At 33.3% G+C, this 20,677-nt stretch overlaps 1 protein-coding gene across 2 annotated transcripts in view; it reads left to right on the top strand.

The window, feature by feature from the left end:
* The window catches only part of LOC145292055 (uncharacterized), a 73,632-nt gene extending 53,303 nt beyond the window's left edge, over positions 1 to 20,329 (top strand). Inside the window, exon 4 of one of the 2 annotated variants that reach the window (XM_080138098.1) lies at positions 20,032 to 20,329. In XM_080138098.1, coding sequence (XP_079994224.1) covers positions 20,032 to 20,073 — 42 coding nt within the window. In that variant the 3' untranslated portion in view covers positions 20,074 to 20,329. Of the gene's footprint in view, positions 1 to 1,758; positions 9,923 to 20,031 lie in introns of those variants that run through there. The other variant, XM_080138097.1, reaches the window with a different exon arrangement.
* Positions 20,330 to 20,677: the final 348 nt, after the last annotated feature.

The raw sequence follows: 20,677 nt of genomic DNA, 5'->3' as shown, positions 1-20,677 counted from the left end.
ATTTATTTGTTTGTTTTTGTTTTCGCGTTGTTTTGCTATTGTTTTTGTTGTCGATTGTTGCTCGTCTGGGGACTGTCTTTAAAGTTACCATAACATAGTTTGAACGGGTTTACCCCTACCAGCCAATGTTTTTTTTTTTAAATAATTTTTCTTATGTGAACGTTTTACTAATCTGCATCAATAATTAAGCAGGAAAATATCGCGGTGAATTCTTTTATTTTGGGGGTATTTTTTTTTAACCTCCTTCCCCTCCCCCTAAAAATACTGTGCATTGTTTGCCTGTTAAAAAAATGTATATATGTAAAAATAAATCCATTGGTCTTTCTCCCATTCGCGTATGTCCATTACTGTATCCCACCGTCTGTCTACATGTCTTTCTGTACCCCTCTCTCTTCTCTCTGTCTCTCTGTCTCTGTGTCTCTGTCTCTGTCTGTCTGTCTCTCTCTCTCTCTGTCTCTCTCTCTCTTTATCTATCTATCTATCTATCTATCTCTTACTCACACTCTATCTCCTCTATTTTATCAATAAGCTCCAAATTATTTTTAATTGTTTAAAGTATCTACGCATCTGGCAGTCCATTTTTTATTCAAAACGTTGAATCGTAAACTTTGCCTTCCAATACTGTAACGTTGTACACTTGTGCACACTTTGTGGCCTCAGTCACAAAGTGGACAAAAGAGCGGGAAATTACTCCGATTCACCTTTTGGTTTGCACAACATTTATTTCTTCGTCGTTACAGCTGTGACGTCGCCCACGTGATGCAGAACGTTCTCCACGTCTCTCACAGAAATTCGAACGTTATCTCGTCTCTCCCGAGATCTTTGTCATTTTCGTTTCATAGTTCTTTCTCCTCCATCAGTGACGTCACTTCTCATGCATTTACATCCGAGCTATATTACAATAAGAAAGACTAGGCTTCAAATGGGCAAAACCGCCACTGCAATTGGGAGCAGTGTTTAGCTTCTAGACAGTTCGGACTGAGATTTAAATGCTTTATATCTTCTATCTTCCGTAGACAACCCTGGGGTCGGGAGCTTGAGTAGCCCACATTAAAAAATAACATTGTGCCTAACTTTACCCTCACAAGAAAGCAAGTAAGATTGAACCGTTTAGATCAATACACTTTCGCTTGTTAAAGTATTTTGATTTTTCAGCGCGTGAAAATTAAATGCTCAACTTGACGGATGTGTTTAAATGAATAGTAGAATGCAGCGGAACTATCAGTCGTAGAATCTCAAAGCATCTAATGCAATAATACGAATTCAACTACACCTACCACCACCTATGCTGACTAAATGCCGACTCGCCTTTATGAAAGCTATGGTGGAATTTAGAGCAAAACGAATATACATCCCGTTGTATCTTTTAAAACAAACGCAAAGTTTTCTGTGCTAATTGAAAACAGTAACTTAAAAAGACTTACAAACACTAAATAATAATCAGTAACGTTGTTTAAGCTGTCTTTCTTGCATATATTATAGATATTCGGTGAGCATTATAACTACACTGCGGTATAGTTTTGAATGGTCATTATTTGGCTCTTTTAGTTTACTAAACTTCGGCTCTGCAGTTTGTTTGTTTGTTTTGTTTTGTTTGTTTTTTTTTGTTTTTTTAATTGAGCACATTTTCTAACAATCCCAATCTAGAATTTAGTCGACTTTCTTTCGGTTTACGATCCTGCGCAAGCCTAACCTCTGACATTGTGTCTGCATGGTCAGTAATGTTCCTAACAAAGCTGTTTCTCGCTTCTTCTCCAGCCAACATGTGACGTTTCGGACATTAACCAGTCCTGCACTCGGGAAGTCGTGAAGGGCATACTGACTGTCGAGCGCAGAGATCTCTGTCGATGCCCAGAGAACTACACTTGCCAGCTGGCCGAAAAGACCTTGAACAGGACCCGCCATTTCCAGTGCAAGCCAGATTCCCATTCGGTATAGATGACGACGTCGGCGTTCAACCATCCATTTAACATACGCACACATATGACATTTGGAATTTTGACTCATGAAAGGGAGATAATTCAATTCTGTATTGCTTCCGATGTTATTTGTCTTAGGATTTATTTATTTATTTAGTATGCCATTTTAGGCATTTCTTATTTAAATCAATTATTTAATATCAGCTTTTGTAGGGATATATATACATATATATATATATATATATATATATATATATATATATATATATATATATATATATATATATATATATATATATATATATATACAGAACTTGGAACATTTTGGATACCTTTGTTTCCCGAGAAATGGATTCTTTAGCAAGGAAGCCAACTGGGCGAAGTTCACTTACTTCGAAACTTCTGGGGAAAACCTCACTTCGTTTCCTAGCTAGATTTTTTTTTATTCTCGCGAAACCATTCTATCCAATGAAAACTTTCCAAGTTTTGTACATTTTTATGAATAAATAAATCAAACGCTTTATGGGATTTCTTTCCATACTCTCTAGAAGCACTATGTATCTCATATATATATATATATATATATATATATATATATATATATATATATATATATATATATATATATATATATACATATAAATAATCTCATGGAATATGTATTAAGAATATACAGATAAAATTCCCTTAAATATTTCATCGGATAAACTCCAACAATGTCCCTGTAAATTCATTCTTTTACCATAATTTTTAAATTCATTCACATATTTTTTCTTGATCTTAAATAATATAATGAAAAAGCGATATATGAACGCTTTCCATGTGTAAAAATTAATTTCAAAGGTCTCATGAAGACCATCTTCATTCTTCTCGCGAGTAAAGTAGCCAAACCTGAAGATAGCAATCGATTTTCATAATTGGTTACATGCATTAATTTCTTTATTATTTGAGTCAGCTTCCCTTGTTTGAAAAAGGGGCAAAATCATCCTTTATGTAATTTCGTTTTAGTTTAAAACGCTTAACTTATAATTTGGCCAGACAATTGAATAGAAACCGGCCAAGATTCTTGAATTGGACATTTTTTTTTTTTTTTTTTTACCAAATTATAATAGGAACAATTTATAGTTAATAATAATAACAACAACCATTTTCATGTATTCTCTCTTAATAATACTAAGGCTTACAACAAAGAATATTATTAATACGGAATCGTAGGATCTCTTCAGATAAATATGCATGGATATAAATATTATATACATATATATGTATATATGTGTAAATTTATGAGGTTACGTATACATGAGGACTGTATATACGTATTATTTATCTGTTGTGTATATGCACAAACATATGCATAAACGCATATATTTATTTCAATTAAATAATATACATCTCTTCGATATACATTATGTACGCATACACTACACATATACGGTCATCCTTCTGTTTTTACTTTTATTTTTCTAAAATCATTTTGAGGTCAATACTTGACCAATGAAAAAGGTTGTTTTTATACTTTATTTTCATTTCATATTAAAACTACATACATAACCACATCAGCATATTTGCATATATACATATGTACATACGTAACAAACACCCACACGTATCCCACAAATACGTACGCACATACACATAAACACACACACACACACACGCGCACACACACACACACACATATATATATATATATATATATATATATATATTGGGTGGAGCATATATATATCTACATATATACACACAGACACACACATATATATATATATATATAAAACTACACACATATACATATATACACATACATACATGAATAAACACACGTACACACACATACACACATATATATATAAAACTACACACATATACATATATACACATATATACATAAATAAACACACACACACACACACACACACACACACACACATATATATATATATATATATATATATATATATATATATATTTGGCCGTTGATGGAATCGTTGTCAATTTTTTTTTTAAACACTCCTTATCATCTCAGGTGAAATTGCGTCAATTTCCTCTCTGATGCTTCTCTTCAAAGTCGTAAGAGGTTGAGGACGATGTTGGAATCTCCAAAGTAAACAGTCAAAAAGGCTTAAATCTCGTGACCGCGAAGGACGCTTCACGTCTAAAACAATAAAAGAAATATTAGCCCCTGTCAACACACTCCATGAAAATGAGCATCACGGAAGGAAACTGTTACATTAACATTACATGGAGTAAATTAAAACTTACATCGCCATGCTCACCTGCTAGAACACGCAACACCTCTCTGCCGCCATCACAGCACGCGCTGTCCAAATATGAAAGTTATGTATGCTGCTCTACCCTGTAAATATAAACAAACACATTTTGAAACATTTCTGTTTGTAGCGCATTCTACCGGAAAACATTATCACCATTGATGCTGTTCTCTCCTCCCTCTGCATGCAACCCCTACCACGCATGCGCGTTCGTATTTAATTAAAAAAAAAACACGTAATAAATAATTCTCGAATTATGTATACGTTTATTCCATTTCTAAACAAATGCAGGTATTGTTTTTTTTTATGAATGAAACTTTGTAAAAGATGATCCATAAATTCTCGCATGTCTATACCAACATGGCGACATAAATTATTTTAAAGTAAATGCAGTTGGTAACTTAGAAACAATTTATTTTGCTCTGCTTATTCATTTGTGACGTATTTTATATTTGATAGAAGTTATAAGCATTGTAAGTTACCCAATCATTAGTTGTGTGAAAAGTAATAAGGACCCTAGTATCTTACTTCTTGTTAAAAAAAATATATATATGTTCAACGCATTCTTTTTAGTTGTCCATCGTTATCCCATGATAACGATCTTTGTGTGACTCTGCTGATGTTTAAATCGTCCAATCCTGTATCCACAGGTACGGTCACAGATCGTGCATGTGAAGGAAGTGCCAAGTAGAGTAGAGATGGTCTGGCTAGCATGCCTCTTTGCATACTTTGCTGTATGGTCCTGTAATCGCTACTCCTCAATACAATTCACTCCTGTAATAGCTGTAAACCCCATTACAAGACGTTACATTATTAAGATATGGAGTGACTCCCTTCCTATATTTTAACCATGAAATCATTAATAAAATTCACAATCCTTTCTCCAATCCAACCATATTTGATGTTTCAGTCTTTTTCTTCTTCTTGGTTGTCCATCGTTATCCGATGATAAAAATCTTCTTCTACTGAGTCTGCTGATGTTTAAATAGTTCAATCCTGAACCCACATGCATGGTCACATATCGAGCATATGAAGTAAGTGCCAGGTGGAGTACGGATGGTCTGACGAGCATGCCTTTTTGCACACTTTGCTGTATGGTCCTGTATTCGCTGCTTCTCAATGCAGTCGATTCTTGTTAGTAGAGGGAGTGCCAGAGATCCCGGTAGAAAGCAACTTCCTCTTCTGAAGAAGGATCTATTCGACATCTCTTCAGAGGTCTCTTGATGTGGTCTTTGAAACGCTTCCTCTGCCCACCAGCACATCGTCAGCCTTGGGGTAATTAACCATAGAAGATTCTACACGGAACTCTGTGCTGGGCATACGAATGATGTGCCCCAGGCAACTGAGTTGACATTGGGCCATCATGGACTCTACGCTGCAACTGTCTGCTCTACCAACACTCTGTGTGCAACACTCTGTCCCTCCATGTGATGCCAAGGATGTTCTGGAGAAATCTTATTTGGAAGGTCTCCAGGCTTCTCATCCGAAACTCACATCCATAAAAAAGTGTGGTGATGAACGCAAGCATCAGCATATTTTGGTCAGCTTAGAAGGATGGTTTTTAAGAACAGACCCTCAGAATCCACACCAAAATGCTAATGCACAGAGCAGTATCCTTCTTACTCTATTCACAACCAATAATTACGGAACTAAATGCTCATAACTTCTACTGTACCGTTACACACGTTATTAATATGTAGAGACTCAACACGTTATAGACTCTGTCACAAAGAAGACAAAATAAAAGGAATATGAAGAAATTAAATTCCTTTTTCGGGATTTAAGAAGAGACCCTTATTTCTTATTCTCTCGCCACGCTTGACTTCTGGTTACGGCTATGATTTCACCCATGTCTCTAATGTGATTGTGATAATCTCAAACGTGATCCTCAATCTGCGTACACGTTCTTCTTTTTCTAAACTTTTTCTTTCTTCCTTGCCGTGACGTCATCTCGCATATGGCTCGGTCATTTTCGCACAGCTGCCATACACAGTCCGCGCTCTGTTACAGTAGTAAATATTCATTTTTAACGCAAATACGCCGTAAATAAGTAAATAAATAAGATATAAATTGTTTTCGGTTAATTATTTTGAACTGTACTTCCTTTTAAAATAACTTTATGCCTCCAAAAGTAACGTTCGCCTTAAACTGCAACAAAATTTGCTAGACAATATGCAAACATTAGAACTTGACCGTAAAAAACGCATACGGTTACTGTTACTGGTCCCGTAACCTTCCAGGGCCGTAGGAACGCTACATAGTGGATGAACAGTGGACCAGCTGGCCTCACTTGGTCCGGTTGTGGGCGAATGCCTGAGTTACACAGAAGCTTTTCCTTGTCCAATCAAGAATGTTGTCGACCCACTTCTGTCTGTCCTGTCTTCCTTTTCCACTGGACTTCTCTTTTCAGGGTAGTCTTTGCAAGTCCTTCTCAGCGTTTTACGTGCCCATACCATCTGAGTTTTCTTTTCTTCACTATGGTTAGTAGGTCTTCATAGTAACGCACTTGTTGGGCGACCTTTTTGTGAACTTCATTGCTGGTAATATAGTCCGTGCCAAGGTATCTTCTGCTGCATCTCATTTCTACTGATTAGATCCTTCTTTGTAGGTATGCGTTCAGTGTCCACAGCTCGTATGCGTAAAGCATGATTGAGATGACTAACGCATTTAGTAGCTTTACCTTAGTTCCGAGAGCGATGTTTCTATCTTTATATGTGGAGAGACAAAAAACACACACACATAATTAAGGGTGTTATCCTCTCCATTTAAGCATACGTTTTAGAAATAATTATACTACTATCCCGAAGTGGAAAGAATATATATTTTTTAAACAAATAATCGATTATAGAACTACTATCTACAAGCAGCTGAGTATATGAACTTGAGGCAATAATAAATAGAATAGTTGTCCTTTTGAGCTTCCGTACATTTTAAATAATCTCTTGATATTTAAATGCGAACTCTTCGTTTCTGGATCAGAGACGAAAAAATGAATAGAAAATATTTTGAGGTCAAGAGATGCGACTATAAAGTATCAGTATTTAGAACATCAACGTTAAAAGCAATAATACGATTACTACTACTACTACTACTACTACTACTACTAGTAGTAGTAGTAGTATAATAAATAATAATAATAATCATGATGATAATAATAAATAATAATAATAAGAAGAAGAAGAAGAAGAAGAAGAACCAGATTCGGTTGTATAACACAGCAGGATCGTGAAGAATCAAGAATGATTACATTAAGAGGAAAGGGAGGAGAGCATCCAGATAGCCACTGAAAGTATTGGAATTTGAGGAGAGGTTTATTGCTATTTAAATTCCAGAAAAGGACAACAGTTGTGATCAGTAATAAATTAGTGGTAAGTGGCTGTTGCGACAACTCAGAGTGATTTGCAACGTTTATCTAAAGATACGAGGAGTGCTAGAAATCTGGAAAGACTTATCATTCAGACTCCAGGGAACACACATTCCTATTGTTAGTGAAACAAATCACTGAGTACTGCTTGGAAATTACTATGCTATTGATCCTGAAAGGGAGGAATGTTATCCTTCTAAACACGTCGAAATAATACGTCAAATTTAGAAGTAGATGCAACTGTGACTTATTTAACACAAAATACACATGCACACACTCACATTTTAATACACACACACACACACACATATATACATATATATATATATATATATATATATATATAACATTTGTGATTCAAATGTACTATTGAGAATTTTATATATACACCTGCTCTTTTTCCTACTCCTATCTCGCATATATAATCGTAATATATCTATATTTATGCACATGTGATGCCTATTCATATTGAAGCCATCTTTTTTTCAGTTCATTTGTCAACGTAATAAACTTTGCCCCCTCCCCGTATATTTATTTTTAAAAAAAATTCCTCGTTTGAAACCAATAAAAATTTTTTTTTTTTAAATATCGAGAAATAATTTTAACAGCAACAACAAAAACAGCAGAAACATCATCATCAACAACAACAACAACAACAACAACAACAATAGCGACAGCCTTGGATTATTATTGTGTGTTCTAAACTCCGTCCTGAAAATGGAGGCGCATTACAACTTTTAAAAGTTATCGTCCATTAAAGAGAATGGCGTAACAAAGGAGATAATTCTCCGTTAATTAATATTGTAATTTCCTTTCAACAAAATAGGTATATATATATATATATATATATATATATATATATATATATATATATATATATATATGTATGTATATATATATGTATATATATATATATATATATATATATATATATATATATTATATGAACTTGATTTTGCATTCTGAATTCTACATACGTTGCATTAACTTACACACTAAAATTATTATATATTTTTCAACTCATTCTCATTTCCCTCTCTCTGTCTTTATCTCTTTATCTATCTATGTCTCAGCTGAATTTTGTATATTTTGTTTATACTACCTAGAGAAAATATGGACTAAAGTACACACTACACACACACATATATACACACACATAGTGTATATATATATATATACATATATATATATGTGTGTGTGTGTGTGTGTGTGTGTGTGTGTGTGTGTGTGTGTGAGAGTGTGTATATATATATATATATGTGTATATATATATATATATATATACACATATATATATATATATATATATATATTTCCAAATGAAATCCGAAACTAAGATTTATAATAGATTATAAAAAATTGTTCGTTATCGTGTAATCTAGTGCTATATAGTGATAATGATACAAATAAGTTATCAAAAAAAGAAACCTAATTGATACACAAATGGAATAATGTTTCGTTAGGTCATGAGGGGTCTTTGATTAAACTTTAATTGCTTCTATGTAAACTTTCAATTTTCTTTCTTTTTTTAAAACTTTTTAATATATATATATATATATATATATATATATATATATATATATATATATGTATATATATATATATGTATGTATATATATATATCGTATTATAGCTATATTTATGCATTTATATATATATATATATATATATATATATATATATATATATATATACGTGTTCGCGCGTGCGTGTGTGTGTGTAGCTGAAGAAGTAACAGTTTCGATGAATTAAGTTAAAATGTGCTTTTAAAAAGAGAACGGCGGATAGACGAAAAAAATATTAAATTACTCATAAATTCTTTATTATCAAAACATTGTATTGAAATTTTGTTTTGAATAATTTGAAAATAACATTCATTCGCATATTTCTGATGAACTTACGCATACAATATGAAATTTATGTGTGTGTGTGTATGTTTGTGTGTGTGTGTGTGTGTGTGTGTGTGTGTGTGTGTGTGCGTGTGTGAAAATCTGTGCAGATATATGGTTTAAAAGGCGCATCTGCAGAATAAGAAATTGGCCGCAACTGCTCTTAATGGGTAGATGCAATGGACAAATGATGTTTTTTTTCGTGGGTCAAAGCAAAAAGGATGAAGAAGAAGTGACCTTCTGAGTACGGAGTTTTACATTTGCGACCACGTGGCTTATTAGTGTAGTGTGATGAGTTTATCTAATTGCATTGTTTACTTGCTGTTCTTTATTCATTTATTTTTACATATACATAGATACATATAATATGCGTGTGTATGTTTGTGTGTGAGTGTGTGTGAGCGTACATAAATAAGGTTATATGTGTGTGTGTGTGTGTGTGTGTGTGTGTGTGTGTGTGTGTGTGTGTGTGTGTGTGTGTGTGTGTGTGAAAAAAATATTACATAATAATGAATAAATCTAAACGAAAAATAACGGTAAAAAATAAAGTAAAGGGGTGGGGGTAGAAAATATAACTACATTGGTCTCTTTGCCATCGCACACACGCACGCGCACACACATACACAGCCACGCACACACACACATATATACATATATATATACATATATACATATATATACACATATATATACATATATATTTACATATATAAACACATGTACACACATACACACACACACACAAACACACCCACACACACACACACACACACACACACACACACACACACACATATATATATATATATATATATATATATATATATATATATATATATATCAGCATTATTATGCATTATCTTTACTGGTTCTGCCGGTTATTAAAAGCAAAGCATAAAAAAAAAAAAAAAAAAAACGAAATGATAAAATAACGAAAATCCTCCAATTCCTTCCAGGTGCAAATAATTATTTTTACTGTCTCAGCGAAGATTACATTTTTTTTTTATATAGAAATCAATAGTATTATCCGCCCCCCCCCCATTCGCTAAAACCTCGATATTATTCATCTACTTCTAAAGACGGATGTCATTTTTAGAATTTCTTCTTTTTTTTTATTTTGTCCTTTTTTTTTTTTTCTTCTTCTTTGATTATTTTACGAAGAGGATTTCGGGCCAATACCAGGGGCCACTTTGGTGCTTCGTCACGACTGACTCTAGGTAACACTCTGGTCAACACTTTGCCATTCATTTCGTTTATTTACAATTTCTATCTAATTCGTCCATTTTTGGGACTTTTAACGTTCCATTCCGTGTGTACATATTGATGTATAATATTATCATTATTATTCAAATAAATTAAGACGTTTTCTTTTTGTCAAAAATTTCATCCAATATTTTGTTCTGTGTGATTTTTATTTACAATTTTGAGGGTACGAACGCGACACAAAAAATGTTTGTTGCAATATGCTATCGATTTACCAACAACAATCTGAAGATTATAAAAAAAATTAAAATCAACATGTAATGATACCACACCTTATGTCTAGAATCCTTATTCTAAATATTCATTAAAAATCCATAACAAAATCCGTATTCTATAAAATGTCTCAAATATTACTCTAATTCCTTGTAACAAATGTTTTAGCATCGAACCCATGCCATTCCTATTTCAGGCCGAAAAATCTAAGATTTAATTTAGCGGGGCGTGGAGGGGGGTTCCAATCAGTCAGTAGTATTAGCAGCTAAAAAGATTTCTGTTGATCGACTGGAAAGCTTGTCATCAGAAAAATATCGTAAATATTACATCTCTAAGCCTGTTATAGGTATGTCCTTGCATTGACTTAAATGTTTGGATATCGTGATGCAATGCACCTTTATCTAAATGGGTTACACCACGGCCACCGAGAGTAAAAAGAAGGCCTGTTAACTGAAAAATATCTGCAGGCAATGTAGGTAAGATTTGTCACACTGTCAGACTGTCAGTACTATATGAAACATTTTTAAAAAGAAAAAGGAACACAGTTCGATTAATTCTGAAACTGAACTTTATTCAATATAAAATATATTATCCATGTAAAATTAAGTAATTTTAAAGCAATATACAATTTAATGCTGATAAAACTGAATTATGAATTTAGGGAACAAACAATTAAAGAAATATTAAACACATATATTTTTTGGCCTTCGGAAAAAGATCACAGTGTAGTATCTGTTTTGATGCTACACTTTTCCTTTTCTGTCCTCGGTCGGTGGAGGAGAAATCTTTCATGACTGAGATTATGTTTGTTCATATTCAGAGTACCCCTTATTGGGAAGCTGGATTTTCCCCATAAGTTTATATGTTGAAATATTTAAATAACTATTACTTTTAAATACAGAAATTATATTTAAAGTTTTGGTTTTCTGTTCTTCTTTGTCCATTTTTCCTCAATGTTTTTCATCAGAATGTGTAGTGTATTAGTTGTCTCACAGGCCATCATCAGTGATCGCTCACTGGCAGTAACCTGTTGTGTTCCCTGGGGACCAAATGACAACAAGTCTCCCCAGATTTCCAGTGTTCTCCACCTCTTGACGACTTCTGCAGATGATTGCATGTTATCGCAACAGCCGTTGTTACTGCTTTCTCGTTGGCATCGGTCATTGGTTGTTTCCTGGGGTTTGGGTGACAAAATGCCTCCCCAAGGTACCAAATTTGAACTGCATACTTCCAGGTGAAGTTCGGTTAGTACTCTCCCATGTCATGTACACCAGTTTTTTTTTTATTACTACTACTACTACTACTACTACTACTACTACTACTATTATTATTATTATTATTATTATTATTATTATTATAATAATAATAATAATAATAAGGGTGCTTGTGCAGAGTAAGCACGTGTATTTTAAATATTATTTCTAGTGTCAAATTAAATTTGGGGTATTTATTACGGTACACATAGATTCGAAAAAGTTGTCAAAAAACAAATATATACCAAATAAATGTTATCAAAAGCAAGATAAGTTACTCTTCTACCTATCTGGAAAGGTTTTTAGTGCTTTTACTTATTTTAAAACGTGTAATCGCTTCGAAAATCATACAATGTTTATCGATATATTTTAAAAAGAAAAATGTCGGCATGCTCGCTATTGAACTCGGTAAGTTTGGGAAAATGAGTTCAAACAAACAAATTATACAAAACACTGTTAGAAACCGACCGATTATATGTCCGCCTATGTTACAGTAACATATATTGAGCGAGTTTCTAACAGCATTTTGCATAATTTTTTTGTTTAAACTCGCAACAGGCATGCCGGCATTTGTATTTTTCAAATACATCGGTAAAGACTGTATGTTTTTCGAGCCGAATAAACACTTTACATTAAATAAAAACACTAAAAGTTTATCCAGTTTGGTAGAAAAGTAACTTATCTTGCTTTTAATAACATTTATTTGTTATATATTTGTTTTTGACAACTTTTTCGAATCGATGTGTATAGTAAAACAAACCCGTCATGTAAATTGTTTACAGTTAAAATGTTATAAAAAAACAAAAATTTGAAGTTTTAAATATATTTCAAACAAAAATTATAAATTATAAATATATATATATATATATATATATATATATATATATATATATATATATATATATATATATATATATATTCCACTGATGTTTAATGTGGATGAAACTCATCGTATACCCCGTGTACTTATTTACTTGCCTCCCCACGGGGGTAAATTTAGACACAAGGTCAGTTTTTCATGTCGAGGAAGATCCAGTTTGGAACCAAAATAAATTGCCTCAGCCTCGAAAAATTTCTGTCTCACCGACCGAGAACAGAATAGAATAAGCGTAGCATTAGAACAGATACTACACTTTCTACCGTGTATACCCGTTTAATGAACGATCTTTTGAGACGAATTTCTTATCTCGAAAACAAAGAAAACTTCGTCTTACATACGTTGTTAAATGAAGGGCGCCTTATTTTTTTTTTTTTTTATTTGATTAATGCCGTCAAAGCTATCTTTGGTATTTTTTGTAAGCCAGAGCGCACTTTACCCAGTGCACTGGCTTTTGAAAAAATTATCTAACCTTATCTTATGACTTTGTGACTAACCTCTTACAGGGGAATATATATATATATATATATATATATATATATATATATATATATATATACACTTGTGCCCGATATTATTCATACCCCTCGGATCTTTGAGATTTCTATAAGAATATTGCGTAAACCAGAAGGTAGACAATATTAAAGGGATTTCAAACAATAAATCAAGCATAAGCATTTAATTTAAACTCAACAAATAAATAAATTATGCAAGTTTGAAACATTATACAAAGAAAAACAATAATGGCACTAGTTCAAAATTATTCATACCTCTCTTACTAATAGTCAATAGCATGCCCTTTATTCTTAATAATTGCCTGTAACCGTTTTGGATATTTATCAACAAGGTTTTTACAAGCATCAACACTGATTTTTGACCATTCTTCAATGCAGTAGTTCTCCAAATCGCTCAAATTTCTAGGTTTCCGCTTTTTAACCTCAGTTTTCAATATGTGCCAGAGGTTTTCGATAGGGTTCAGATCGGGACTCTGGCTAGGCCATTCCAAAACATTAATTTGATTATCCTCAAACCATTTCTTGACTATTTTGGCAGTATGTTTTGGATCATTATCCTGTTGAGGGACCCAGTTTGGTCCTAAATGGAGCTTCTCCGCATCCTGTCTAATGTTTTTCTGGAGTATCTCCAAATATTGCTCCTTCTTCATGGTTCCAACTATCTTGACCAAACTACCTGGACCACTAGCCGAAAAGGAGCCCCAAAGCATTAGGCTACCACCACCATGTTTCACCGTGGGTATGGTGTTCTTTGGGTTGTAAGCTTCTCCTTTCTTCCTCCAAACGTAATAAGCATCCATATGGCGAAACAATTCAATTTTTGTTTCGTCAGTCCACAAAATACTTGAGAGAACGGACTCTGGAGAATTCACATGGGTCCTAGCAAACTTTAGACGTGCTGCAAGGTGTTTTCCGGTGTGCAATGGAGTCCTTCTTGGTCTTCTTCCTTTCAGACCATTTTCATGCAGAGTCCTTTGCAATGTTTGCCTTGATATTTTTATGCCAGAAGACTCCAGATTTTCTAAAATGTCCTTAGTAGTGGTGGTTGGATTTGCATTAACACTTCTTACAATATTCCTGGTGGCTCTAGCAGACAGTTTCCTTTTCCTTCCTCTACCAATCAAGTTGTTTGTTGTGTGGTGGCTCTGGAATTTTTTGATGATGCTCTGTACTGTTGCTGTAGAGACCTCAAATTTCTTGGAAATTGACTTGTAACCTAAACCATCCTTATGTGAATTCACAATTTTAGTCTTAAGATCATTACTAAGCTCTTTTTTCTTCCCCATTCTAATAATTTTTATTCTTTTATTGGTTTTCAGTTGATATCATTTTAATTTCTGAAAAATGCAAAAAACGAAATGAAATTAATCAAAGGTTGTATAAGAGCATTTAAAATAAGAATCAAACAGGAAACAAACAGTCAGAAACTCGATAAATATTGAAAAAATAAGGGGGTATGATTATTTTTGAACATTGCAGATTTTATAAATAGCTGCATATTTCTTTTATTACAAGTATCCCGAGATTTTAAAATGACGAAAATGATCAGAAGAGGTTTATTAAGAATATGTATCAATGTGGACGTATACAATAAATTCTTACAAAGTTACACCTAATAAACTCAATTTTCAAGGAGGGGTATGAATAATATCGGGCACAAGTGTATATATATATATATATATATATATATATATAAATATATATATATATAATACGTCAATTAGTGAGTGATGTTGAACTGCCATATGTCGAACTAGTTATGTAGCTGAGTCGAACCCAACTATGGACAACTGATTGGCGTTGTGTTGTAAAACAAGCAAACAAACAAAAAACGTCCCTTAGAAGTAGATGGAATCGTGGTAGACGCAAATATGTTCTTCTTTACATCTTCCTCCTATTTCTAGCTAGAATGATAGAGGCAACTAAAAGAACAACAATAAACGCCATGATTTCCTTCTGGGATTTAGTTTACTTTTATTATCAATTTACATCAAGGTATATCGAGATGAGTTGCAAGCTCTTAACCCTACATCGTAGAGGTGGTGAACCTAAAAAAATATAATAAAATAAAAAAATAAATTCGGTCACTTTAACGCCATACATCCAAAAGACGGAATCAATCACCTGCCACGTATTTCTCTACATCCTGCAACGTATTCATAACTCTAATCTAATTGAATTTTTCACTACTTTAACTTTATGATTACTCTAGCCTTATATGAAAAAATACCGTTTTTAATACCATTTTTACACGCCCGACACTAATTTTGCTTATTCGTTAGTATATTCAATGGTATGTCTAATTAACATAATGATTTTAACATCAAGTTTTATCAAATGAGTGCCAAGTATTATGGTCATCTTCTTAAATAATCGGATTCTACCCTCAGTATTAATCATCATGGTATTGTCTCACCGCACACCTGATACGTGTTAACCCTTATCTTCAGGTGGCCTTTGGACTTTGATGAATGGTGACTTTTAGTAAAAAGAAAATAAATAAATAACTTTCACTGAATATCAGAAATCAGCAAAAAAATGTGTAAGAAATAAAAAAATCATAACTGAATTTCCATAATTGCAAATGCATAGTTACTTTTATATGAGGGAGAATTACTTAACACGGATACCCGGAGAAAATCGGCGAGCAATCTGCAACACTGTTGTTCTCTCTAACTGACCGCCATGTCAGCCGGATTTCAATACATAGCACCAGACACAGCTCGCTTTCAGCGCACAGCACTAGACAAACTTATGTCGTAAATCTCTTTGATACGAGGACAATTTTCACAAAGTTCGACTCTCGAAAGGAGTAGTAGGAAAAAGAAGACTTGCGTCTTTTTCCTTTTTCTTCTCTTTCTTCACCTCTTTTCCTTCCGATCCTAATCACTATATATGCATTTGAGTATGTGACGTCATGCTCCCGTTACGCGCCAAAATGCTGACGCGACTACGTTACAAATCGTGTGACATTTTTCTTGTCACATATGGTAGTTCGCAGAGCCGTAAGGATGTGTGACGATTTCTCACACTCTCTGACTCCTTCCGAGATAGTGAAACCAGATATGATTTAAGTTTAAAAAAAAAAAGAGTATTATAGACTTTTAATTCTATTATTTTATTTCCATGCATTACACTAGCTTTGTGCTTATAGCTTTGTAAGAAATGACAGATGCAAAAAAAACGCAAGCGTTTGTTGATAATAATAATAATAATAATAATAATAATAATAATAATAATAATAATAATAAGGGGTACAACAGCTTCTAAGTCATTCCCTTCCTCGCCATGGTGGGATCTGTGGCAACGTCGGAGTGTCAGAGCTATACAGTCTAGAATTCTTGTTCCTGAGATTGTCACTCGTTGTGCACAGTTCTGGAACTGGAAAGATATAAAAGGCCGCAACTCGACTAATAGGCCTCTGGTAAAAAAAAATCTAAGAGAAATCAACATCAGGAACCGTCGTACTCTGGTCATCCTTACCTCTGCGTGTAGTAAGCAAAGGTGTTTCAGGCTCATAACCGCAAACCGATGTTTTTGTATACCACGAAAGTAATCGCCAATTGAGAACGATATGGTGTTTGTAGCAGAAGCAGTGTCAGTCTTCCAGGATATTATGACTTTCGCCAACAAGTTCAAAAAATAAGAACGTGAGATGAATGTGCGAATAGATTAAATGAAGACAGATTCGTGTGTACAAAAATACAAAGAGTGTTTATTATTATTATTATTATTATTATTATTATTATTATTATTATTATTATTATTATCATTATTATTATTATTATTATTATTATTTCAGAGAAATTAAATATGTCTTGCGTTTCTAGTGGTGTAGGATTCAGTGAACGTGTCAAGAGGGCCGCTGCATAAGACCGTGAGGGGGAGATAGTTTAAACTATTAGTAAAACTAAAAACTATAGATCACCCCCTATTTTAACGTTTACGAAAATATATCAATATATTACATAGGTTTTTACAGTGATCCAAAAATTAAAGAAATTCTACAGCTAAATATTTAAAGATTTAAAAAGCATTGTATCGGAATTGGAAATATAGAACAGAATCGGTATTAAAGTTCTGCATTTTTTAGATGAGAGCTGATTGTTTATATTACTTGTGATGATCGGACTATTGCTCTCATCTTGAGTGTTAGTTGTGCAACGTTTCGGTTGGGTTGTCCTTCGACCGTTCCCAGGCGTGTTTTCCAAACAACAACCAAGATGCCTGAGGACGGTCGAAGGATAATTCAACCAAAACGTTGCACAAATAACACTCAAGATGAGAACAATAGTCCAATCAATACAAGTAATATAAGGAATCGGTATTGTCTCAGAATCTGGAAAAATATTGGAATCATCCCCTTACTGATATATTATATGTATGTATATATATGTGTGTGCGCGCGCGCGTGTATGTGTGTGCGCGCGCGTTGTCCGTTTCTGTCGCTCTCTTTGTATACATATATATAGTCATCCGCTGACTGATCTGTATAAAAGATCTCCAGTGTGGTTAGACAAACAGGCACTTCAAACACTACTGTTTTAGCCATATTAAATTTTATTATCTTTTATTTAAGTAGAGAGTTGGAAATTGTTGAAGCAGAGAGTTGACAAGAATCCAACAGCAGAAGAAATAACAAAAAGAAAACAGATGGAAAGGAAGAGGTATATAAAACGAAGATTAGACATTGAGAAATGCGTATATACTAGTAATGGGACGATTCTAAAACTTTTTCTGATCCCGATATAATTATCGATTCTGATTCTTTTAAAAATTTTAACATTTAATACTCGTTGCTTTTTTTTAAATGTTCAAAATAAGACAACTGTTTAGGAACAGAATAGTTAAGAAAGCTTGCCCATGTCAAGATCGAGTTTCTACATAATATTATCACTATTTAGAAAACCATTCTTAACAGTGGAACGGGTTGCTATTAACTATTCTGTACTTTCCCTGTATGCAGAAATGTTTACATTTTTTCTCTCAATTATAAAGATTTGATCGGTTATTAGATTGATTTGCGTTACTGTAAAAAAATAAATAAATAAACAATAATAATAATAATAATAATAATAATAATAATAATAATAATAATAATAATAATAATAATAATAGTGGCAAAAAGATTAACATCTTCAACTAACTCTCTCCCCAAAAATTAGATTCTACTTTTTTTTTAGATGATTACGTGGCAGAAAGAAAAGAAAAAAAAAACAATTATTTTAGAATTTCGAGTAGAAAAACAATTTCGCACATAAATTTAAAGTAAAATGATAGTCGTTTTCGTCTGAGTCTAACTTTTTAATCTTGTCTAATCCCTCAAAACTTTTTTTAAAAATATTCGGAGAACATAACATTTTCGATCGATTATTGACATTTATTTGATGTGTTTCTACTAGTGCTTGTTTAATTTTAAATTTTAAGCGGTTATCAAGGGTCCTTATGGACAGTCATTTTCTGTACTAACAAACACTAAGTTTGTTTTGAACTAAAAAAAAAAAAAGTTTAAACACAAATAAACTTATCCAGGTAGGCAGAAGAGTCTTGTCTTTGGTAACACTTATTAATTGCATATTTGTTTTGCATCTTTTTTTTATTCTGTTAGTTAAAGTAATAAATGCTAAAATTTTATTCTTCTTTGGGTTAGGGTAGGGTTAGGGTCATTTCCTTTTAAATTTGGAAAACTTTTGAAGGTTTTCCTTTTATCCAAGAATTTGCTACACTTATCCTGAGATTTTTATCGATATTTTCACTTGTGTCCAAAGCGAAGAAGCACCATAAACATTGATCATTTTAGAAGAAACCGATAACAGACAACGACAATGTACAGACGCCACCAGCCAAATTGAAAATCTTGTTCAGATAAAATATTTTAATAATCAAGTGTGAACTCCCTCAAACGATTAGCGAATATATGGGAAAAGATTTACAAAGGAACGTTTGCAGTAATGAACCAATAAAAGAAATAAATTAGCTAGGAGTGGGATTTATAACTCATTCCATGTTCCTTACTTTTATGTTGTAAATGAACAACTTCTTATAAATAAATAAATTTGTGTTTGTTTATTTTTATTGTAAAAAAAATAAAATAAAATAAAATAAGAATCGTTTTGCGATCGGAATTAGGCTCATTTCTTTTCCTATACCGATACCCAAAAAGTTTCGATTTTTTTAAATTCCCGATTCCAATTCCGATTAATCGTCCCAACACTAGTATATACATACTACTGTCACTGGCAAGCTGATAAGAGAGAGAAAGAGGGAGAAAGAAAGGAGGAAAAGCTTATTTTTAATAGTTTTGCTGAATACTATCTATAAATAATTATCCTTTTACTTTCTTTCTTTTTCTTTTTTTTTTTACTCTTCTTTTTCCCTTTTATTATCTTTCATTTATTTTTGTTGCTTATTTTTCTCTTCGTTTATTAAGCAGCCTCTACAATTTCTTTATCACTCTTTCCTTTGTAGGAACCACTCCCTCCACAGCTCCGTTCTTGCCTGACCTTCTGAACGGAGAAAGTCAACTCTCCCTGTCTCTCTCCTGCTAACTCATCTCCTATTTAAGCGCCTGTTCCTTTCCGTCTTCCAAACTGTTCCCGCAAAAATCGCGCCTCTGTCGACAGCAAAACAAAACGGAAACCTACGTCGCTAACCTCGTTTGCCGTGCGCGGTCAGCGTCCCATATGAGTTGGAAGGCGAACAAAACTGAAAAATCAACGTGACAGAATCCGGACTCTTAATTTATTCAACTATCATTGCTACTTGCGTGAAGTCGGTGGGCGGGGGGGGGGGCGTCTCTTTCCTGCTTACCGCCTGTTTCTAAAAGATGACGTGCTGGATTAAGTCTCGGACGCAAACAGTTCGTATTCTCTTCGCCTTAATTAGCACAGTGAAAGCTTCGCAATTTATTGATTAGTATTGGTGTCTAATCAAAACTGTTTCTGGTAATGGCATGAGTCCCCCCCTCCCCACTTTTGCTATTAAAAATCTCGCTGTTCATAATTAAATACAGCCAATGTGCTTCCATTGCTTGAAGTAGGCTACATATTATCTCCCCCCCCCCAACCAATAAACTGCTATTATTTTCTAGGTTCCGACCATCAGTCAGGTATCG

Source organism: Euprymna scolopes, chromosome 13 (assembly GCF_053919585.1).
Source record: "Euprymna scolopes isolate OS-2025 chromosome 13, ASM5391958v1, whole genome shotgun sequence".
Taxonomy (NCBI): Eukaryota; Metazoa; Mollusca; class Cephalopoda; order Sepiida; family Sepiolidae; genus Euprymna; species Euprymna scolopes.
This window is presented reverse-complemented; position numbering and strand designations above follow the sequence as displayed.